The 25,419-nt window shown below is 46.2% G+C and overlaps 1 protein-coding gene across 1 annotated transcript in view; it reads left to right on the top strand.

Annotated features, from left to right (window-relative positions):
* ADAMTS2 (ADAM metallopeptidase with thrombospondin type 1 motif 2) overlaps positions 1-25,419 on the top strand; it is a 1,744,160-nt gene that overhangs the window by 954,307 nt on the left and 764,434 nt on the right. Inside the window, exon 7 of the mRNA XM_078653324.1 lies at positions 5,512-5,617. Within this exon, the coding sequence (XP_078509450.1) occupies positions 5,512-5,617 (106 nt within the window). The remainder of the gene's footprint in view (positions 1-5,511; positions 5,618-25,419) is intronic.

Raw genomic sequence — 25,419 nt, 5'->3', positions numbered from 1 at the left:
ACCTTTTCTAGGCACATCCTTACACTCAGTGACAGCCAAAGTGTACCCTAGTCCAGAAAGAGTACAAAGGTTCAAGCTAGCATTACCACTGTTTCAACCACAAACTCAGGTCATTGACAGTCATGATCTTTTTAGGAATGATTGCATCATATAAAGACATACTATCATATGCATCAACTTCAATGCACTCTTCAATCAAAATGGTCTCAAGCAGTTGTGCATCTACAAGATCTAGTGCTGGTAGGGCCAGCGACCAATCAATCTCAGCAGTGGTGGAACAGCAACAATCTGTTGCAGGGTCGGCTCTCCAAAGCCCCAATTCCACTGATCACCACAGAAGCATCCGTTCAGGGTTGGGTATCACATATGCAGAGCCTCACAGTACATGGTCTATGGTCAACACTTTAGAAACACCTCCACATCAATCATCTGGGCATTCTAATAATTCAAATAGCTTTTTGCAGTCATCTTCATAACAAGGTAGTCCAGATATGAACAGACAATATGTCTGCAATGCATTATGTTCAATAACAAGGGGGGACATACTCATTGCAGCTCTCCCTCATAGCAGAGCAAATTTGGCACTGGGCAATATATCACAAAATCCACCTCCTTGCAGAATACCTACCAGGGATGGACAATGACTTCACATATATGCTCAGCAGAACACATCAACAAGTACACACATGTGAAATTGTTATAACACTCCTACTTCAAATGGTGAGGAACCCCAGGGATATACCTATTTGCAACACAGCACAATTCAAAATGCCAACACTTCACCTCCAGGTTCCCTCACCCCCAATCCAAAGGCAATGCCCTAAGGATGAACTGGTCAGGGATGTTTGCTTATGCTTTTCCCCCTCCCACTAATTCCATATGTGATACGAAATCTAACACAATCATCCTATACACTAATCCTAATAACCCCAACATGGGCAAGTTAGTCATGGTTCACAAGCCAACTACAACTATCAGTAGTGCCACAGAAGAAGTTTCCTCTTTGGCCACTTCTTGTAACTCAAGATCAAGAGAGGGTAATGAACCCAAATCCCAAACAGTTCAATATAGTGATCTGGCTCCTGAGATTCTAGAATTCAGACACCTTAATCTACCAAAGAAATGTGTGGATATTCCCAAACAAGCCTGTAGACCAACTACAAGAGCATGCTATGCAGCAAAATGTGAAAGATTTGTACATTCCTATCTAAAAGAAGAAATCCAACCTCTATCACCAGCAGTGCAAGACCTTATTGGTTATCTCTTCCATATACAGCAAGCAGAACTTGCCTATATATCAATCATGTTACACTTGGCAGCTGGTGCAGCTTATATGCAAAACAGACAACATATGACACTTTTTTATGTTCCAGTAATTAAAGCCTTTAGGGAAGGACTAAAGAGAGTTATTCCACCCTCCACCATACCAGACTGGAACCTTAAAATTGTTCGTACTAGACTCTTTGGTCCCCCCCTTTGAGACACTTAATTCCTGTGCACTTCAATTCCACACATGGAAAGTGGCCTTTTTAGTGACTATCACTTCTCTAAGAATAATACTTGAAATCCAGGCACTTACATTAGAAGAATCATGCTTTCACATATTTCCAACAAAATGAGTACTCTGTACTAACTGAAAATTCCTACCAAAGGTAGTGTCAACTTTTCACACAAACCAAACTATAAAGTTACCTGTTTTCGTCCCAAAACCAGATTAGAAGCAGAAAGAGCCCTACATACACTTAGGGGTCGATTCCGATTCGGGAAAAAAATCGTCCGTACGATTCTTTTCCGGAACGTCTCCGTACGAATCGTAAACATGCCGTACGAACCGACGAGCACGATCCGGACTGGGGGATGAGGACGCGATTCGTACGGTCCACGTCAGGTAAGGGCGATTCGTACGGAAAAGCACACATTCACATACACACCGTACGGTGCGTACACCCCATGATCGCAGGGGTACAGTGCGTACCCCTGCGATCATGGGGTGTAAGCACCGTACCCCGCGATTGCAGGGTGTACGCACCGTACACCCAGCGAACATAGGGTACGGTGCGTACCCCTGCGATCATGGGGTGCGTACACCCCATGATCGCAGGGGGATGGTGCGTACCCCTGAGATCATGGGGTGTACGCACCATACCCTGCAATCGCAGGGTGTATGCACCGTACACCCAGCGAACATGGGGTAAGGTGCATACACCCTGCGATTGCGGGGTACGGTGCGTACACCCCATGATCTCAGGGGTACGCACCATCCCCCTGCGATCATCGGGTGTACGCACCCTACCCGGGGGGGCCATTCCGTACCTGTTTCGGGGCGAACTCTGCTTTTACGGCTGTTTTCAGCTCCCGTAGAAAAGGGGTTGTACGGTGCGTACCCGACACGAATCGTACTTGCTGGGTCAGAAAAACCAGCTGCGAACCGTACAGATGTTGCGTACAGCGGGTTCCGAGGGAGAATCGTACGGGATTTGATTCGTACGGTCTCTGTACGATTCGTACGGAGTCCAGCTCCTGGTACGAAACGTACTTCGTCGTACGTACGGGGGACGTTGCAGGGTACCATTGGTATGGGAAAAACGCTCCGAACGGCTATTCGGAGCGTTTTTTCCTGAATCGGAATCGACCCCTAGATGTTAAAAGGGCATTAATGTTCTACATAGAGATAACCAAGTCTTTTAGAAAAACAATACAGCTCTTTGTAGTATTTGCAAAGCCACAGCAAGGTTCTTCCATATAGGGTGTACCATTGAGAGACGTGCAGCTGCGCTGGGACTTTGCACGGGCGTTTATTTCGGGAATCTAAGCTGTATCGACAGCCCCCGCATTATTTACTATAGGAATCACTTGTCCCTCACCATCTGCGACTGCTTGTTGTGTTTGGAAGGCTTCTCCTCCTACTTTGGACCGTTGTGAAAAAATCTCTTTTTCCGTATATCTAAAGTTATCCTTGTCCCCGTCATCCTCTTCTATTTATTCTTCAAATCTTAGACATTTGATACATTTGGTGTTCCTCCGAGTTTGCACGTGAGGGCTTCGCCTTTTGGACTACAGATAGTGACCGGCTACACTGAACAGAGTGGCGCGCTCTTCTCCTATCCTTCGGACAGTATATATACTTGCTATCCCAAGCTTCAAGATATAGCCCCTATGACTTTTTGTATCTTGTTTAAAAAAAGATTGTTTTTCTGAAAACTCAAGAGATCCACGACTGTGAAGATATTTATATGATTTTCCGTGCGCCCTGACGAAGGAACTGTGGATATTCGTCCTTTCCGAAACGCGCGTCGGCGCCATGTTTTTGCTTGTATTATTCTTGTTCTTGTCCTTTTTTTTGTAATCCTTGGTCTTGTTCATTTTGCCTTGTCCATGTGTTTTGGTGTATGACGGTGTGGATGACTGAAAGGATGTTTGAATGTATGAGTTTGGTTGGGGCTATTTGAATAATAAAACCATATGTTTTTCTAATAACGTTCTCTGTGTGGGACAATGATGGTATGTGAAATTTAATGGATATATTACCTATAGTTATTTAATGTTTGGAAGAGGTTCCTGTGTTTTTTGAGTCTTCCATATCCAAGACAGAGATAGCTAATGGATAGTTAGCTGTATCTAAGAACTCACTCCACATGCAAATAAAGAGCATCAATGGACTTTTCAGGAAACATCCCATTAGCGGATAGCTATAAAGCAGCTGCATGGAATATCCCACGTACATTCACAAAATATTAAAGTGTTGATGTCTTAGCTAATCAACAAGTTAGATTGGGTCAAGCTTTATTAAGAACACTTTTTCAAACATCTATATCAATCAACGACTAACCACAGCATAGGGGACCACTGCTTTAAATTTGATGCTAAGCATATGCATCTACGGCCAACACATGCTATGAATTTAATATTTTACTTACCCTGTAAGCTTCTGTTCGTAGCGTGTAGTGCTGATGATTCACATGCACCCATCCTCATTCCCAGTAGCTATTGGTAGACGTATGTTCTTATCTAACATGTTCTATGCTATACTAATATTCACTCGCACATTTATCATTTCTGTCTCTATATTGCTCATGTCCTAAAGTTCACCCGATGGAGTCAATATACTTTGTGACTCAAAGACTTCTTTGAAGGAAAACAACTTACAAACATCCAAACTCAATACTAGACGGTACTACACACTACAAATAGATGCTTACAGGGTAAGTAACATAATCCTTTTTAGTCATCTCACAAGTTACCTAGGAGGCTGTCATGACAGTGATCTAGATTTCTTCAGCGAGTGGAATCTAACAGATACATCCTAGCGACACTCAAGCACCCTGATAATTACTTGTATTTTCTTTGTCTTATTTATAATTCTCAGCAGACCTGTTGTTTCCAATATAGCGATGGCTTTGGGTCAGCACCTCCTTTCTCAAGATTGGAGGTGTGTGTTGTCTGTTTCAATCTTGATTCAATGGCTTTTCTTCCTTTTTTGTGTTTGCCACCAAGGAGCATTTCAGCCTCACATTGTTCTGATTGGTTGGGCTGTGTCCTTCCACTGCTGGAACTACTTTTTTCTTTTCTTTTCAGCACTCTGTGGGAGTGCATGTGTTTTCTTTCTCTCTCCCTGTGTGATCCTCTCCCCCCACAGTCCCCAACACACCATCTCTAAGCTTGTGCATTGCTTTCCCAGCCCACCAGCCCGCCAGCCCTCCTGGCCTTTTTCTTTTTTATATTGCTCCTCCTTTTTATCTACCTTGCTTTTGCTGCATGGCTGTGTTTATTTGCCACCACTCCCAAACCACTCTACCATTTCTCCACCATCCCTCCTCCTCGTGTCTTTTTTCAATATTATCATGGAGGGCCCGGCATCTGCAAATTGCTACTAAGCCTTTTAATGATAATGAAATATGATCGGCGGAACTGGCATTATACGATTCTGTGTCCGGAGCGTTTTAAACATAATTATGGACCTACCACATTGGCCACATAATCTTTATGAATCATAATCTGCCTATCCTTGCCGCATAATGCAGTCAACCGTGCTGCATAATTTAGCCCTCCCCTATCGCATAATTGCAGTGCTCTCAGGTATGTTTTAGAATATTGTTTTCCTGTGCAATCATCATCCGGTGTATTGAGTCAGGAATGTTACACATTTCCCTTTCCATCCTCACACTCATCTATCCTGAAAATTGGTAAAATTGCTGATAGCTGATGCTTGACTTAGCAAAAGTTACAAGGCAAAGTTAGTTATCACTGACTTTCCTGTATTAATTACGCTAAGCTTGAATTGCACCTGTTAATACTTTAAATAAAGTTATTGAAAAAAGGTCAAGCTAAATGTATATGTTGCCTCCCAGCTATATCCACCATCACTGTACCATATGCAGTTTAGGCCCTCCAAAGCAGCCGCAGAGCTGTTGTTAAGTAGTACAAACATTACAGTCAGTACATTTATAGCTGGAGCATGGGGATGAGCTAGTATTTGCATCCTTTGTCCTCATCTCCGATCTCTTTTCACAGGGTATGCACCAGTCACTGGAATGTGTCATCCTGTAAGGAGTTGCACCTTAAACCATGAAGACGGGTTTTCCTCTGCATTCGTGGTTGCCCATGAAACTGGCCATGTGTAAGTAATGTCTAATGTTTTACCCATTTCTTCACTTCAGTAGGTTTTAGACAAAGTGGTGATCTGCCTGGAACTGGCAGCACATGTCGATTGGGGTAGCAAAATGAAAATAATGAAAGATAACGTAAAAATGTATGTCTGTGGACAAACACATATCAAGCTTGACTTACAGGCAACTATATGCAACCATAAAATGTTGCTGCACCCATACTAAGTAGAAGATGTGGTGAGTTCTTCCCCCTGATTACATTAAGTATGCCAAGTGGGTGGTGCTTGCATTTTAGGATATAATACTCAACATGCATTAATGAGATGGGTTTGCAACTCAGGGTTTTCTTGTAGGATCCACCCGGCCTGGGGGTGACAATAACTGAGGCTAGCTTCTTGTTGCCTGGAAATCCATAGCCTTTAATGTTCTCATTATACATTTCCAAAAATATTTAACTCAAGTATGCTTTTAATTACTTATATCTTCACTTGTTGATCGTTTGGAATTTGTTTGTTTATCTTATTTTTTAAATAAACATGGTTCCAACGTGGTATGTGCTATGAGCCTGCAGGATCCTGCAAATCGAGTGTATCAAAACGAATGACATGGGTCGTGTGGGTCTGCTACTATCCTCCTAACCTGCACTCCCCCCTATTCTGATTCTTGCTGCCCTTCCTGAGTGCTGGTTAGTGCCTTCTTTCCAACAGCTGCTGATTCCTTGAGCCACAGATGACATGGGCAGTGTGACTGTGGCATGGGTCCGGTGTCTGGTGGGTCTGGCAGCTTAGTGGACTGATGCATCCACTGCAGGGGCCTGTGTTCGACCTCATGGTCACAGGTTTAAATCCCGGCAGGTCCACTCAGCCTTTCGTCCGTTCTTTTTTTTTTTAAAAATATTTTTATTGAAGCGTAATAGGCAATCCACAGTGGAAAAAACAAATAACATATCAAGTACAGAAATGATCAGATGCCGTACATAACATCACACGTTTTATACTGGTGTACTCAGTAGGATTGCGTATTGATCATTTAGAATGATACAAAGCTCAACATTTTGAAATACAGCAACAAAAACCCATAAAATAGAAGTAACATCACAGAAATGTAAATCAAATAAAACCAAAAGACAAAATCATATCTACGAGATTGCAAGACCAATACAGTCAGCCGGTTCGCGATGTGTCAAATACCACCATGGGCAATGTTAGCAACACAGACCCTACAAGTGCCACAAAGCACCCCGGATCCCTGGAGCGGGCATCAAGAAGTAATAACACAGGTGAGCATTAATAAAGAGGGCAGTGGACTGTACAGGTAAATGAACCCTGGCATACTGCCCGGAGCACCGTCCTAAGCGAGCCGATGTCGGAGGCGTTCCCCACGCTGCATAGGGAACGCGTGAGCAATGACTAGTAGTCGAGGCACAATAATTGTTGTAAAGGACAGTGTACCACCAGACGACATACACTCAGCCGCGTGAAGCATGGGGCAAGCGCAAGTAGCACGCACAGCAATGTGTTGGCGAGTGCGGCTTCCGAGCCGCTCTTGCTCTAGCCCACCCCCGTTGGAGTGATAGGATGAAGTGACTGGGAAGGCGTTTCTTGAGCGAGTTTCGCAATGTATTGTCGGTATGGACCCCAAATGTCAGGTGGGCGGGAAGAAGTTGAAAGTAGTTCCGAATACTCTACACTATTCACATTGCAGTAGGCCACACTCCTAAGCCATGAAGTGATTGTTGGAGCGCGTCGTGCGCACCAGAGCAGTGCCACTTCCCTTTTGGCCAAGAGGAAGCAAATGGACGCCAATCTACGAAGATGGCGGGGAAAATTTGCAACGTAGCCCAGCAATGCAATTTCAGGTGTAACACTTAACGTCAGTCCCAACATGTCGCCCAAAACCCGGTGGACCTCCAGCCAGTAAGTGTGCAACCTTGGGCAAGTCCAAGACAGATGCGTGAAGTCCGCCTGCGGGGCGTTTCATTTGGGGCAGCTGTGGGGCCTACTGGCGTCGATTCTGTGAGCAAGCGCTGGTGTGTGATACATCCTACGCAGGAATTTAAAGTGTATGAGCTTGTGTCTACTGTTCAAGGATACATCCCTGGTCATAGCACAACATGCCTCCCATTGGTCGTCCGAAATCTGTGTGCCCAGATCGCGCTCCCACGCAGCGCGCACCACACCGTCCGACGCTGTCATAGAGGCCAAGCACACTTTATAGAGCTTGGACACCACATGTGCTCCTGATTTGTTTTGTATTATGAATGTAAGTGCAGGGTTGTCTTCGGGGGGAAGGGGGAATGTGGGAAATTCAGCTCGTAACATCGAGCGGAGTCTCATTAAAGCGAAGGCGTCCATGAATGTGCGGTCGGTGAAGCGGGAGTCCTCTGTCAGAGAAAAAGCATGACCATCTGGGAACAGGTCACCGATCGTGAGTATTTGGAATTTGGACAGCGTGCGGCGAATCACCGACTCGCCGGTGATGGGGAGCCAGTGAGGGTTGGGTAAAGGAAGAGCAGAGGAATATACTTTGTCTATGTGTAGCAATCGTCTCATCTTGTCCCAGGCCCAGGCTGTGGTGGACAGCGGGTGAATGTCATGTGGGTCCCGGGGGAGACCCTTGGGGAGGATTGCATTAAGTGACACAGGGAGTGCCGTATCAGCCTCCGGTCTCAAATGTGGGATTCTAGCATCCGGGTGAAACCAAGGATGTGCATACGAACACTGCGCGACCAAGTAGTAAAGATAAAAATCTGGTACCCCAAATCCTCCTCTCTCATACGGTAGCGTAAGTGTGCGCCAGGCCACACGGGGGTTTTTACCGCCCCATACCAGCCGTAACAGGGCAGTGCGTAGTTGGGTGAAAAAAATCTTGGTGAGAGGGATCGGGATGTTATTGAAAAGGTACAAAAAACGGGGGAGGACTACCATCTTGACGATAGCGATCCGGCCAGCCATAGACAGAGGGAGACGGAGCCACCGGTCTGTATTATCCTCCAAAAAATCTAGGGCTTGTCCGTAGTTCAGACGAATAATGGACACTGTGTCAAGGTGCACGTGGATCCCTAGGTATTTAACAGAGTCCTCGCACCACTCCAGTGGGAAGGAGCAAGGCCACCGTGTGGTGGCGGGGGTGAGCGGAAACAGCTGCGATTTGTGCCAGTTGACTTTGAGGCCTGAGTATTCGCCAAAGCGAGCGATCTCTGCCAGCAAGGGTTGCAGGTTGGCCCCTGGGGTACGGACATACAGGACCATGTCGTCCGCATAGAGCGAGACTAAGAGTGGGCCGGTGCAGAATTGGAGCCCCCTGTGGAGATGTTTCTCCTGAAAGTGTCGCACTAGGGGGTCCATAGCAAGGATGAAAAGGAGTGAGGATAGGGGGCATCCCTGCCGGGTGCCTCTGGAGAGTGTGAACCTCTCAGTTATGGTACCATTTAAGCGAATGCGAGCAGTGGGTGCCGTATACAGCAGCTCCACTGTGGCTACAAACATTGCGGGCATGCCCATCCTCCGCATCACTGTCAGAAAAAAAGGCCACTCCAGAGTGTTGAACGCTTTTTCGGCGTCTAGAAACACAGCCGCCGCCGGAGTGGAGGGGTCGATCCTATGTAGGACCGAGAAAAGTGTACGGAGATTCAGGGAGGTAGACCTGTGAGGGACAAAGCCGGACTGGGCCGGTGAAACAATAGTATCCACCAGCAGCGCCAGTCGTATCGCCAGAACTTTGGCCAAAATTTTATAATCGAGGTTAAGGAGCGACAGCGGCCGATAGGAGCTACAGACCGAGGGGTCGCGACCCGGTTTGGGCAGCAAAACAATGACTGCCTCACGGAGCGTGGGGGGAGAACACCGGATTCCAGAGCCTCCGCATATACCTCGACAAGTCTGGGTACCAGTTCTTCCTTGTATTCTTTGTAAAAGTCAGCCGTGAAGCCATCAAGACCAGGCGCCGAAGAACCCCTCAAGGAGTCAATGGCTTCAATTATAGAGTCCGGTGTGATAGGATCGTCCAGAAAGTCTTGCATGTATTTTTCCAAGTATACCATGGCAATTTCATTAATGTACGACCCTGAGTCCCGGCGATCCCCCGGTAGGGCAGAGATGTAAAGGCGGCGGTAGTAAGCCAGAAAGTTATCACAAATATCTGGGGTGGAAAAATGGTGCGTGTCCTGTGAATCAATTATGTCCGTGATGTATGCAGCTTGTCGTGGTGGGCGGAGCAACTGAGCCAATAATCTGCCCGGCCTATCTCCTTCACCATATTGGCGTGCCGTGTGGTACTTGCCCAGAAATCGCAACTCCCTGTCCGCAGTTTCCCTGAACTCAAGAAGCAGCTCGAGTCGCTTAGCTTCGCGGGTTGGCGAGGGGCTAGCGAGAGTCTCGCTTTCCACCGCCAAGAGCTCCGCCTCCACTCGGTTCAGAGTAGGGCGAATCTCACGCAAAGCCCCCACATGCTTGTTGATACAGACTCCCCTAATGGTGGCCTTGAACCCCTCCCATAACGTGGCCCATGTGGCCACAGAGCCAGTGTTGAAGTCAAAATAGTCCTCAATGGCAGTACGGATCCCCTCAGTAAAGACCGGGTCTGCTAGGGCTCTTCCCGGGAAACGCCACTGTCGTTCGTATCCACCCAGCCTCGGTACCGCCAGAGTCAACACCGCCAGAGTCAACACCACTGGAGAGTGTGCTGAGATCACCCACCCATCCCGCCAATTCCGGAGAGAGTAGCCAATAGTCAAGTCTGGTGCTGGTGTTATGGAAGCTGGAATGGTGAGTAAAAGCTGGGGCGTGAGCGTGCAGTCTGGCCTCAACATCTAGCAGCAAGAAGTGTGAGCAAATAGCCGCTACCGCCGCGCGAGCAAGTGGCTTGCGATCTGGGGAGGAAGACGTGCTGTCTCTGCTAGGGTCCATCAATAGGTTGAAATCGCCCCCCAACGCCAGCAGCTCTATGTCTGAGTGGAGTAGTGTTAGATGCAGGTCATGGAAACAGGCCGGGGAGTCCGTATTAGGGCCATAGATCCCTACCAAAGCAATTTTGTATCCATACAACACACCAGAAAGTAACGCATACCTGCCTTCTCCATCCACCTTACTGTCTGTAAACACAAAGGGTATTCGTTTGTGGACAAGAATCACAACCCCCCGTGCATACCTACTATAAGTGGAAAACACTCTGTGAGTACCCCAACCCCTCGCCAGTGAAACAGTATCCGCCTGTACCAGGTGGGTTTCTTGTAGGAAGAGGATATCCACCTTATGACGGTCAGCATATTGCAGAACCTGTTTGCGTTTTCGAGTGGTGTTCAAGCCACGAACATTCCATGACATCAACTTCAGCCTGGAAGGACCAGACTGCAGACCTAACCTGGCCATAGCGTAAAATCAAGGACAGCAAACGGTGAGCATTCATCTAACAGGCCGATACCATGAATCTCGCAATCAAGCATAAATAAAGTTTGCAACAAAAAAAACATACACCCCATCCCCCACCCACCACCCAGCCTCCCAACACCCCAGGAGAGGCAGAACCCAAACAAGCTCTGAACAGCTGTGCAGAACACAAATAGCAAGATGTACATTGTAATAGAACATATCTGCAAACTAAAAGATAATAAACCCCAATAGAATCTAAACAAACAGGCGTTCGCCATAGGGGGAAGCAACGCCACCCCATGCGGGCATCCCAGCAGAGCGACCAACGAGTTATTGGCATGTAATTGAACCCATTACAGCGGAACTCTCATCTACCATATAGAGGGACCCATGGATAGAGTGCCTCTGGATGATCAGCCTAGGCCAGTTTCAGCAAACAAGTCAGCACTGGCCTGCGTGTCAGTCTGAGGCGGAGAATGAAGCCTAGAGCCGGGAGCCGTGCCCGGTTGCTTTTTGTAACCATGGCAGAACTCTTGGGCCTCTGCCGGAGAGTCGAAGATGCGGAATCGGCCGTTCACCTCCACCTTCAGCCGTGCCGGATAGAGCATGCTGTACTTCAAGCCAAGATTGCGGAGGGCGGCCTTAACACTAGTGTACTTCCTACGGGCCTCTTGCACCATGAGTGTGTAATCCGGAAAGAAAGACAGCTTGCTTCCCTGCCACTGCACCTCTCCGGCGCGGAGTGCAGCGTCACGGTCCCGAAAGTTCATAATCCTGGCAATGATGGGACGAGGTGCTTGCCCACTGCGCGGCCTGGGCCCTAGGGACCTATGCGCCCGTTCGACGACAAAGACAGCCGTGAAGGTGTATTCTCCGAACAGTTCGATGAGGAGGTGTTCTACAAAGGTATCAAACCGGCCCGTGGCAGTTGTCTCCGCCACTCCAATTATGCGAATATTATTTCTCCGGCTACGCGCTTCCAAGTCCTCATTCTTAATGGCCACATCCTTAAGAATTTTTTCGACACGTTCCAGCCGTTTCAGTGTTTTGGCGGCCCCTTCCTCAACATCCGAGATTCTGGACTCCGCTAAGTCGAGGCGGCGGTCATGGGCTTGCACCGTGGAACCAATGCCTGACAGTTTTTTCTCTAGGCTGTCGAAGCGAGTGTCCAGGGCCTTGAAGCCAGCGCGCATTTCTCCCATCATAGCAGCTACCATGGACGCTGCGTCGCCACCGCCCGTTGAGCCGATAGCACCAGAGGCCGCGCCAGGCGTGGGGTCCGTGGTGAGGAGGGGTGTTTTATCGAAGCTGAGCTTCCTCTGGTTAGGGTCCCTTTTCCCCATCTCCAAGGCCGTGTGGAAAAGCGCAGCAGCAGCAACGATGGCGAAGGTGGCGGGCAGCCAGTCAGAAGGCAGGGACCGATGAACAACTTGGCGGCCTCACCACGGCCGCCACCAGAGTGTGGACAGGCCAGGCGCTGGCAGAGGAATACCCGCACGGGCCCGAAATCGAGGCCCCGGCTCCGGCGCTTCCTTAGGCCGAAGGCCGCAGTCGCGCACCGGGAGCCTAGCGCCTCAAAAAACGGGAGTCGCGGAGGAAGGGAGATGCGTGCGTGAGCCCAGCGGGGGGAGCAGCGGGGAAAGGAAGCACGCCGGCCGAGGGCCGCGCCGCACTCACCCGGCGCACCAGCGCAGAAGGGAAGATGGCGCTGAGGTCCGGAGGCCTCGATTCCCCTCCGCCATGTACACAGCCTTAGGTTGCTCCCGCGTCCTGGAAACTTCGCCCAGCTGCCCAAGATGTCATCAGCAGTCGGCTCCGTGCATTTGGGGGAGGCAGGAGTAGCAGATCACATCTCGCTCTCTGCCGCTGGGAGCCCGCACGGAGGAGCTTCACGGCAGAGCGGCCATTTCGTTCGCCGCCATGGCCACGCCCCCCCTTTCGTCCGTTCTTAGGTTGATAAAATGAGTACCATTGAGTTGGGTAACAATAAACATCTTTTATTCAGCACCAAGATGCTCCTTTGGAAGTGAACATGTGCTATGCAAATGTTATGGTGACCACTTGATTAGTTTGGTCAGGCATCCTCTGTATTTTGGGATTCCTGCACTGCTTGCCCAATGCTAGGTCACCATATGTGAGGTCTGGTCACCCCAGTGGCTGCAGACTTGTCTGGTCAAGGTAAGACTGTAGCATTACATTATGAGAGATGCAGGTCAGCCTGTATTGGGTAGAGAAGCCTCTAAAAAAGACACTGCATAAAAGGTGTTGGGACACTCACACTGACTTCCTGGTGCTCTTCCTGAGAGACATCCTTAGGCTGTTTGATGGACCCTGGCCTCATGATTCAATTTGCTAATAAGTGTGCCTATAGGTCGCTAGCCTGTGGGTTCTCCCTTCATCCCACCAAGTCGTATTATGCTAAAACTATTCATTCACAGACAATAAAAGTAGATTCTTCTTCACAGAAAAGAGAAGGGAGAATGTACATTTCGATGCTACACGATCAGCATGTTCCCTGACTTTCATCATTTTCAAAAAAGGACTGCAATTCAACCAGGTAAACTAATATGTGCTGTATCCATTGAGGGTGAAGGCAATTTACAAAGCCATTTCTAGTTTCTAATAATCTATACCTTGCCATTGGATTCGTAGACTATCACTTCAAATGGAGACAAAACCTTTGGAATTACCTCCTGTTTGTAGCACAAGATGTGGGCTTATTTATAATTCTTGTGACATTCAGCCCAGTAGACCTGTTGGTTCTCATCAAGCAAACGTCCTGGGTCTGCCAGGCCTGCTTGTCTGTTGAGAAACTTGATTAGTGAGTATGCCTTTTTCCCCTTCTGTGCTTGCAGCACTAAAATGCAGGGAGTGGAATTCTGTTGCCAAATGAAGCCCTGGTCAATTTTTTGTTCTTTTTGGTAGCAAGCTGTGCTCCTTTCTGTTGTAAAAGTGTGAGTATAACACAAACGTTGTATTTGTTCTTCCATGCTTAGGAAATTGAGGGCTACCACTGTGGAAGGAGGAGGGCATATTCATATTTAGAGTCATGCTTACCTCTTACTCTTGGTTTCTAATGTTTGTGTCTGTAGGACTGATGTTTATAGGACCTTTGGTATCAAGAAACATTATGGTTTCTTTGCCTAACAATAGATTGAATCCAGACCACAGTACATGCAAGTATAGCATGCCAGGGTCTCTACCTGCCCATACCGAGTTGTGACTCCAACTCTTTTGATGAAACACATTTCTGGTGCTGGTTCCTCTTGGAGGTGGGTACTGAGTGTGATAAGGGTCTGTCTTAGAGTGGCAAAAGGCACATATTATACCTCTGGACCCAGAGCTGACCGTCTCTGGCATCTCTAATATAACTTCAATTAGCCTGACTCTCCCATGAACTCACCTAAGATACTGTCCTTTTTGGGTAGAAATGAAAAATCCTCCAAATTTTTGAAGGTGGAGTTAAATCAAGTGAGGAATCCTTCAAAAGAATTTCCTCTATATACCATGGCTATGGACTGTCAATAATAATATTGATATATCTTTTTATTGCATGTGTCTGCGATTAAGTGGTAGTACCCCCCTGCCCCTCTTTTAGTGTGAAATGCATGCCATGGATGAGTATTCTGTGGCCTTCCGTGTCACAGCAGTCAGTCGGAGCCTCTCACTTGAGAAATTGAACTCATAGCACCTGAATGTATTGGTGGGTGCGCCGGGCATGACTTACCTGTAACTTGTAAATAAGAGTACGGAGAGTATGCTACAATGTAAAATTGGAGCTGTAGCAAGAGTCTGGGTAAAGGATATCACACCTCATCAGTACTGTGTCCCCAGGCAGGCCCTAAAAAGCAGCCCATATTTAGTTACAGATTGTAGATTTATATAGCGCTGTTTATCAACTTGAGGGTATCCAGGCACTGTTCATGGGCATGGGTAGATTAAGTGAGTTGCCCAGAAACACAGGATGGTGCGCTGACGCTGAGACTCAAACCCGGATCCCCAGTTCCCAACTCTGCAGCTCTGGCTGTCACCACATAAGGAACAGAGGTTGCACATGGCCTTTATAGTGCGCGCTGTCACTACTGCGGGTGGGCTGGTATGCCCCGAAGCAGAGGAGGTGTTCCTTCAAGCTGTCAGCGATCAACCAGTGGGCTGTTGTAGAGAGTGCCTAGTTTACACTGTCAGTAAGAGGAGGCATACAGCCAGGCTCTCAGCGTTCACTCTGTCAGCTCAGTCAGAGAGTGTGTCCACCAAAAAAGTGACCGGCAGACCAGCATCTGGACTGTCCGGTAGAAGTGTCTGGGCTGTGTAAAATGTCCAAATTGTAGACAAATCATTTAATCGTAATGGTGGTAACATGCTGAGGGTTCAGCATGGGCAAGGTTGACTTGATTATTTCCTTCTGTGCCTTGGATCCACTAACCTCTCTATACTATAGTTAATTAAAATCCTACCACCTAGGGCCTTCACAGCCAATAGATATATTGAAAACGTTGACTTCTCAGACATCAGTCCAACTGATTGACCTTGTCGAAAAAGTCAAGTTTCTACTGCTTGGGGACGCTTACCTTCTATGCAGATATGCTCTAAATGAAGGTTCGAGGATAAGCAGGCACTGGGGTCATAACATCAAGGTTTCCAAGTAAATAAATGATCAATGAACACTTAAAGTTATCTACCATCTTTTTTGTACAAAAGTGACACTTCACCGCTTTTGCATGTATATTTTTCTATGCGCTTTATAATTGCTGCATACCACAGAGGACAAGTACCAGAGCACTGCACGCCCTTCACTGTCTGTATTGTGTTTACAATCTGTACAGAGACAAAATTCAGACAATCACAACTCTGCTGAGCTCTTTCATCTTTATTTGATGAGTTCCATAGAATTGATTCATTGGTACAGTTGTTCTTAAGTTTATGATGTTGATTATTTCAATATACACACACCTTTTTGATGTTTCTTTGGAATATAAATGTCTCCAGATGAGCTACCGCTTTTGATCAAGTTGGTGAGAGTCAAGATGTGCAGATGAGGGGCCTCTGTCGAGTGAAGCTGAGGAGTGTTTAATATGAGCATGCTTTCCTTTCATATTCCAGTAGGGTCTGTGAAAGTTTCCCCGCTCTGTAGTATGCAATTCGTGAAGCACCACAGACTTTCTTCCCATGTGTCCAAAAGACCACAGGACCTACATGCTCAGGGAGAAGACTCAATTTTGCGAAGCTGGCCGTGGCTGTAGTTCCAAGAGTCTGCAAGGAGCATTGAAGGGCATTCATTATATGTAATGCAGGGCACTCTCAGGGTGCACCTTAAGTGGCTTGTGCAGATCTTTCCAGAGTGAAGTGAAGCACTGATTCTGCAAAGTTGTTGTGCTTCACATTACTATTTACATTAAACTGTTGGTGAGTGGCTGGCCTATTTCTTTGATTACAGTGGCTGTGCCCATGCACAACACCATTTGTAAAATGCTATTGACTATGCCTTTCTTCAGGGGCAGTGGCATAGCCAGAGCTTTTGCCGCCCATGGTGAACCCTCAGTTTGCCGCTGTGCAGGTAAGAATGTGGTGGGGGATGCTTGACAGCTGACGAACAGTGGAAGGGGGTGGCGTCAGACCACAAAGATGGAGAGAAAACTTACCTTCTGCTCTCCGCTGCCCCAAAATAGTGCCACCCACCCCCTAGCTTCGCCACTGTTCAGTGGTACCTGTGTTCTCGGGAGGGTCATGGGGACATGCGTCCTCACCGACAATGTTTTGAGGGTTCACAAGGTGGGGCCACTGGCTATAAGAACAACAGGAGCCAGGAGTTTGATTTAGTGGTTAGCGCCCTCATATGCCCAACTGGCCTTACGTATGTGTGTCACTCTTTATTAGAACTGGGGTCACATGACCCTACGTGGCATACCAGTTGCGTCACGGGCATCTTCCTGGGATCGAAGAAAGCTAGTGTGGTCGCCTCTTAGAGCACATCCTTGATGTCCTTGAAGGCCTTAGCATGTTCTTTGTCCCACTTCCAGATAGTAGAGTCCATCGTGAGTTCATTCAGGGGTTGAGTGAGTGTTGTGAGGACTCAAATAAACCACCCGCAATAGTTCCCCATACCAAGGAAACTGCGGACCTCAGTGACATTGGTGGGGGCGGTAGCATCCTTAATGTCACAGACCTTTTCAGGATCTGGGTTGACTCCTTCAGCGGAAAAGGTGTAACCAAAGAACTGTAGCTTTTCCTTCAGAAATTCGCACTTCTCCCGGTGGAGAGTGAGTCCGGCATCCTGTATTCGGCGAAGCACCCGAGTCAGACGTGAGTTGTGTTCCAGGATGGTCTTGGTGTGCACCATAATGTCATCGCTGACATTGATGACTCCTGGTATGTCTATGGTTAGTTAGTGTATTATACTTTGGAAACCTTCTGCCGCACTGGACACCCCAAAACTCAGGCGGGTGTATCTCCGGATACCAACATGAGTTGAGAATGCGGTAATGTTGTGGGAAGCGTCATCCAGCACCAGCTGATGGTACCCAGATCTCAAGTCTAACTTGGAGAACCAACATGCTCTTGCCATTTCCCCGATCAGGTCATCTATGGTCGGGGTGATGTGACGTTCCCTTTTGATGGCAGCATTCTGCAGCCTCATGTCCACACAGATTCTGACTGTGCCTGGTTGCTTGGGCTTCCTGGTGACAACAATTGGGAGACCTACGGGTTGGGCCCTGTCACCTTTCCAATGATGTTGGCTGCTTCTAACTTTTTCAGCTCTTCCTCCACTAGAGGACGCAAGTGGAAGACTATTCACCGGTGACGTAAGGCTACAGGTTGTACCGTGGAGTCGATGTGGAGATGCACTTCCTTACCTTTAAACTTCCCGATTCCTTCAAATACATTCGTAAATTCCTCCAAGATGTGCTGGACAGATTCCTGGTGCACTCCGAATGCAAATGTCACCCCTCCCAAGTCTTCCGCAGCTCGGCATCCTAATAGCATGCCCTGCCCATCCTCCGTTACGTACACGTTGATGGAGATGGAATGGGCATGTCTTGGCCATAGGCGAATACTGTGATTGATGTGGGGTATAGTGTTGGCGCAGGCTTCATGGTCTCATACAGGGTGGAGGACATGATGTTAATCGTGGCACCCGTGTCTACCACAGCCATGACGTCTTGAGGGCCCACTCGGATGTTGCATTGGGGCAGTCTCCGTGCCTTCCTGGTGGTCATTCCAACCATGTGCACTTTGTGTACCACTCGTTCTTCCTCCTCATCATCATCCATGTCACTGGGCTCTCTCTTGCCTTCTGGCTCCATTTTGACCACTTGTCGGGGTTCTGATATCTTTTTGATCTACAGACTTTTTCGAAGTGGTTGAATCGCCCGCATCCGGAGCATCTTTTGCCCTTTGCCGGACATTCCGCTGCTTTGTGAGGTGGTCCTCCGCAGTACCCACATGTTTTCCCCTGCCCTGGGGATGCAGTTCCAGCTTCTCTCTTGTTCCACGGGGCTGCTGGCTTGGCTCCCACGATGTTCACCGGTTCGGTCTTGACTGGGGACTGGAGAGCCACTTCCATGTGGGCCGCTCGGGCCTTGGATAGTTCTTTGGTGTGTCTGAGTGTCAGTATGTCTGTTAGTGGCTTCCCAGACTCCTCTAGAATCCGTTCACAGAGCTTGGCGGACGTACAGCCCTGTATTATCTGTCCCCTAATCTCTTCCGTTTCTTCGCAGAATCTGCACGTGAATGCTAGATTCTTGAGTTGGGCATGGAAGGTGTCCAGTTATTCTTCCGGGAGTTGGCGCGCTTGCCGGAATGTGAACCGTTCGTAGTCTTGATTAGCCATCGGTTCAAAGTGTCCATTGAGGGCATTTATCAGGGTGTGGTGAGTTTTGGGCATGGCTTCTGCGAGCGTCTTAGTTATATTGTGGATGTCCTTCCCTCCCAGATGTAATAGCATGGTTCTTGTCTGATCCTCATGGACTTTTGTGGCCTCAAAGAAAATGAGTAGGCATTCCACCCAGTCTTTCCACTTTGGGGCAAGTGACGACAGGGAGCCTTCCACTATGAAGGGCTCTATCGGGGGGATTGTGGACATGGTGACACAGTGTGGCCTTGTGTTGTCTCACCCCCTGATGTTGGTGTTCTGGCTGATCCACTCTTTCATCCAGCACTGCTGGTGCTCACAGCTCTGCGCACTGTCCCTTTGTCCTTACACCTCGGTGTTACTTATTTTGTCTTTTATTGACCTAATTCCTTGCACTTATTCTGTACTGGCTTGTCTCTTGCAGCCTACTGTGGCCTTGTCCTCGCCTGGCGCTGTCCTTCCCACTGCCAATGCCACTGCACGATGAGGAGACGCGCAGGGAGAGCTGCTGATTGCAGCCGCAAGTTGTCTGAGCACGTGGCTGCTCTGAGCAGGCGCCCGCATGCAGAGGGGGCGCGCGCCGCTACGCCACCGTGGCCTTGCAGTGGAGCGGCTCACATGCGGCAGGAGGCCGTGAAGATGGCAGCGCAGCAGCTGCTCACCCTTGTGGTTGTCGGCGGTCTGGGCTCGGATCGTGGCACACTGCAGCCGCAGTCAGGACGGCTCCTCTTGATCCCCAGACCGCTTGATCCGCAGACCGCTGCACTCCTAGATTCCAGCGCACTGTGGCAGGAGAACCGCAAGGTTGGTGGGAGATCCTCGCGGCCGCCACTCTTTGCGAGAACGGGGCACGCCATCCCTCGTCGCCAGCTGTTGTGTCGGGAGGGTCACGGGGACACGGGACCTCACTGACAATGGTTTGAGGGTTCACAAGGTGGGGCCTATGGCTATAAGACCAACAGGAGCCAGGAATGTGATTTGGTCGTTAGTGCTGTCGTATGCCCAACTGGTCTTACGTACGTGTGTCACTCTTTATTAGAACTGGGGTCAAATGACCCTACGTGGAGTACCCGTTGCATCACGGGCACAACACAACAGTACCCAGGGATCTGGTGTGGTACTCCCTTTGATACATTTATCACTTTACAGGTCAGTGTTGCAATAGACTTCATGGCCGGTTGCCTACCCTTCAACTCTGGCATGACCTTTAGTGCGACCTTCAGCATGTCTCATGTGCCTTGGTTGAATTTACACTCTGTAACCCCATTTGGTCCATTGAGTGATTAATTTATTGCATATTTTGCTCTTGCTGTCTTCTGCGTGGATTTCATGAATGCGAACTGCCCCTTTAGATCAATCTGGTCGCCTGGCCCTGGTAGAGTGTGCAGCATGAGGGTTCCTCATAGGCATTCGATTTGAAGTGTGCTTTGTCCTTTCTCCATTTTTGCAGCAGTGGTTGCATGGCCATTAAAGTGATTCTTATGGCCTGGGCTGTCTGAGAAGTGTATTCTGGACACACTGTCACTGTTTATGGATTAATGAGTACAGAATACATCTGCAGATTTACAATTTGGAAAACCATAGGATTTTGGAACACTAACAGCCTTTCACCTATGTGCTAAACACATTTAGCAATTCAGAAATGTTTTTCTGAGTCGCTAAATATGTCCAGGCGCAAAACGTTGATATTTTACCATCTAAATGTTTTCATCCAGATTTCAGCGCTGTTCCAATCCTAAATACCGAAATTGTGTCATGTGCTAAAGAGAAGCAAAATTAAAGAGGGGGACATCACCTGGCACTATGCTGAAGTAAATGGTAGCGGTTATGATACCAACAAGTCTGTGTGTGGAAGAGAGACTCTACTGTGGTAGTGAGAGACATGAAGACAGAACCTAATGAGATGCACAAAGAGTGGACGACAGAAAGAAATAGAATAGGTTAAGAAAGAGAAAGAGACAACATGTGTATCTTGGCTAAAGCTATATTTAGCCGTCCTCACTGCCTGAGGAGAGGGAAACAATAAGAAACAGAATGAAAACACAATAAAGTGTTAGAACAACAGACAATATATGTCTCTCTCAAAATGAACTAAAACTCCAACTAAAACAGAAATGCCCCGCCTCTACAATGAAAACGACCCATCATCACTTCTCCACTGGCTTTCACACCTATTTCCAGTGTTATTGCACAGAGTTCAGCCCAGCAAGCAAGATTCATGGGTTTCCTCATCATTCATGGCTATTTATCTCCATGACAACACATGAACAACAATTCAAAAATACAAATGTACCCAATGCTCCCTTTTAAAAACTATGAAGCCATTTATACACCAGATGGATTCAGACAAGTAGGGAAAATGAAGGTTCTCCCATTAACGGGACAACATTATACTTCAAGGACTTTCAAAAATCCCACTGTCATCCATAAATGCCATACTAGCGATGGCTAGGTGTCTTGTCAGAGGAGCAAAAAAAAGTCAGTCTATGTGATTCTTCTTCTAACTCAAAGTCCAACATTAGAAACAAGACTTGCCCTCAACTCCTGCTAAATTATTGTCCATGTGACCAACCTGTTTCAGCCTTCATAGTGCAAAGAAACATTGAACCTTAAGGCTCTAAACCAATAAGGAAAATAATCTTAACTTTTTCAATATCCCAAAGGCAAAATGCTACATTCTATAATGTATCATCCCTGTCCAACGTCCTGGAATCATCTAAGAGATTACACCTTTTTGCTTCCTAATATGATGTCCTTGTGAAAAGGTCTTAAAGCTGATTTCTTCAAAATCTATCTTCCACTCTACTAAACTCTAACACACAATTTATAACCTCAGTCTTCACTATTGCCCACTGAACAGCTCAGCTGTCAGAAACCTTATGTGAGCAACATAAAAAGAGCTTTCAGAAGTATTACTGAGGGATAGAGAGATTTTGGCACCAGACAAATATCGATTTCCTCACTACTGGATTTGATTGGGCAGAAATTGTGTACTTATGCTGAAAATGAATGCTTGCAATGAGATTATGCTCAATATGGAAGACCTGATTTTGTTTTGGTGAAACTGCAAGTAAGGAAACTGTAGGTTACTTTGATAATTGAGAAACGATATTTCAGATGAATTGCGTCTGATCTGTTTATTATGAAATGGTATGACAAAGACAGTAAGCTTCAGTTATTTATTGTGAAAAGCATAGGATAAAACCAATATTTCTTTATATGAGGAGTACTCTTACATGGTGTTAAAGTTAGTAGAGATGTACTTTCTAACACTAATGTCACAGAATATGGTAGTAGGTAGGGGTTCTGGTTATACAAATCTTTTTTTTTTTTTTTAAATTGCCTTGGTTGTAAGACCTGATTGAGAAAGCATCTGTCCGTGACATTTTATATGATCACAAGTAAAAGAGCTGAACGAAGCAGAATAGAGAGGGGCTATGGTTCCCTCCACATTTTAGTCTTCTTCTGTTCAAGGTTATGATTGAAAAATAGTTGATTTAATCAGCTTAAGATGTCGTTTTACGGCTCACAACAGATTGTTATTAACAAAGACTCCAGGTCGAATACAGCAAGAAGAGGGGTTGCCTGGTACATTGTGAACTATATGATAAATATTAAAGGAAGAGGTTTTATATTAAACTGCTTGCAAAAAGCATATGCAGTGTTTTTTCACTGCAAACAATCTGACAAATGGATTAGGAAGGGGTTTTACATTGTGTACTCCTCACCAAACACCATAACATATACTTTACATTTTGAAACATTTTCCTAACGTGATAGGGAGGAGTTTTATTTTGTTAACCCTGACAGATGCAGCTGGAAGAAGTTTTCCATTATACACTCTTTCAATGTGAACTCCATGACAAACACCTTCGGAAATTGTGCCAAATGCAATGTAATGGGATTTAGCACATATATCTCTTTTTAGGTCCTCCACATTACATGCTTTTTGTTTCCAGAAGGGAAGTCATTTTTCATGCCAATGTATAATTTGAGTCTCTCTAGATAACACATGTTACTTTTATAGTCAAGAGGCTTACTTGATTGATTTTTGTGGTGACAAAGGCAGTAGGTCTCTAATTTTACATTGAGAAAACTTGTAGGTGTGAGCTGCGAGGACTGCAAAATGCTTTAAATGTTGCAATAGGCCCAGATGTGTCATTCCTTGTTTTTCGTGTTACCACCTGTTGGTGCACAACTTGTAGCGCTGTACCACATAGATAACATGAGAGCACAAGATGTACCTGGTTAGTTGCCTCTATGATACGTCTTTTGGGAAAGTGATGTGCATCCTGCAATTCTGTGAGACTGCTTCAGGAGGGGTTTCAATTTGCAGTTCTGCTTGGAATCTTGATTCGAGTGGTAAAAGGAGTAATTATACTACACAGGTAACGGTTATAACCGAGCGCACAGCGTGTATAAGTATAGGTAGATATAGATTCAAGTCCGATTGGTGCTCAGGTGGAAAGAGTAGGTTACCACTACTCAAATTCAAGTCAAATGACTAAACATTAGCCTAGGCTGATATTTTGTTACGCACTGGATGAAGAAATCTGATGACGGATTGATGGAATAAAGACATATGAACATTGAGATTTAATTGACTCTAATTGAGACGAGTGCTTGGTGGATAATTGCTAATGGTAAAAGGAGTACTTGGTCCACAGTTTGAGGCACCAAGTTACAGAAGCTTCAGGACACGAATAGAGAGAGACCTCCATTGCCACAATTAGGACCCAGTAACTACTGACTGCCCTGGGACATACCAAACCGGATGTCTCAAATAGTATAGAAAAGGGTTACTCTCATAAATAACAACACAACAAGAAGGGCTCTGACATGGTGAACTCCTTGCCCAACACAAAAGGGAGGAATCCTTTAGATACCGCTCTTTGAGACAAATACAGTAAAAAAGTTTTTATATTGTGAGCTTCTCAAGAAATGCTAAAAGAAGGGGGGTTTAACTTTGACATATAAAATAAGAGGGATTTTACATTGTTATCCCTTTGGCAAACACAGCAAGAAGGTCTTATACATTGTAAACTCTGATAAACACCATAGGAAGTAGTTTAAATTTTTAACTTCCTGGCCATACAACAGGAAAGATATACAATGTGAGCTAGCTGACATATACAACATTATTTATATGCATATGTGCTTGATATATCCATAGGGAGAGTTTAGATTCAAGTCAATGTATTGTTTGCATCTTTAAATCCTTTTAACCGCTTCGCTGCATGCAAGATTTCCCCGTGTGCGAATTCTACGTGTGTGCAAATCAGACGGCCCCCAGCCGTCCGACGCACACGCCCACCGTGACGTCAGATGGTCGGGGCCGTCCGATGCAAGGAAGAGGTTATAATAATTACTGGGACTTGCTAGGCAGAGACCACATGGTTATGTTTATTTATTTTCACATTAAAATCAACAGACCTGTTTTAGTAAGGATCAAATGTGGTGAGAATGGCAATAGCCCACTCTTTTACTTTGTGGATGACTTGACAAAGCCTATAGGCTTAATCTTTTTGATTATGAAAATTCTCATGTTTTGCAATAGGTCCGAATAGAAGTATTGCTGATTTTCAAGATTAAGCCTACTGGGGGTTCAAATTGCCAAATGGTATCTCACAGATAACAGGAGAGGCTATATTCACAGGGTTCCTTGTCCCCTGTAATATTTTTTTAAGGTATGTGGTTTACACCCAGGTTGATCTACATGACTCGTAAAGGACTGGTTCCAATTTTAATTGCAACTAAAATCCTGTAAATATTTGGCATTTTGTGTATAGTATAAAGTTGTGTCACCAAAGAAAAAGCATTTGTTTGACATTAATTTATTGTGTTCTATTTTTGTTTTCATGCTCATTTCTGGGTTTCTAGCCAGGTTTTACATTGATAACTATTTGATAAATGCACTAGGAATGGGATTTACATTGTGAACCTGCTGATAAATGCAAGATGAAAGGGTTTTACATTGATAACTCTGTGACAACTGCAATAGGAAAAATTTCCAGTTATGAACTCCTTGATGAACACCGTAGGCAAGTACTGTACATTGTGTAACACTAAGAGAGTGTAAAAAACGACGCTTCCATTAGAAGTAAGAAAGATGCTTTATTGTTGAAACACCATAGCAGAGGAGACAACATGTCAGGAATATGTCTCAACAGCAACTGCCTTCCCAGACCTCCAGCAAATAATATAGAACTTTGCAGTACAAGGCTTGTGGGAGACAGAATACTTAAAGAAAGACAACATGGTATTTAGATAGAAACACAACATCTTCCTTCGTGAAAACAAAAAGAAAAAAAAATAAGAAAGGCAAGAATATGAATAATATAACAATAACATGATGTGAACATAAACAGGGAGAATTACAATTGTTAATTCATATGTCAAACAAATTCTTCCAAACATTTAGGTTTGACACTCACTCTCTTCTTGATCATTTCACCCTCCTCAACAGGTTTAACGGGCATATCACTTCCTTTGACATTTTCATTTTCCAGCTCACCTTCTGTTACAATCTTGTCAGAAATGTTATCATCAGAAACCTGTTCCCCCTCAATATCATTCCTTTCCACAACATGCTCCA

This window comes from Lissotriton helveticus, chromosome 7 (genome assembly GCF_964261635.1).
Source record: "Lissotriton helveticus chromosome 7, aLisHel1.1, whole genome shotgun sequence".
NCBI classification, from domain to species: domain Eukaryota; kingdom Metazoa; phylum Chordata; class Amphibia; order Caudata; family Salamandridae; genus Lissotriton; species Lissotriton helveticus.
The sequence above is the reverse complement of the archived record's forward strand: the minus strand, read 5'-3'. Positions and strand labels throughout refer to the sequence as shown.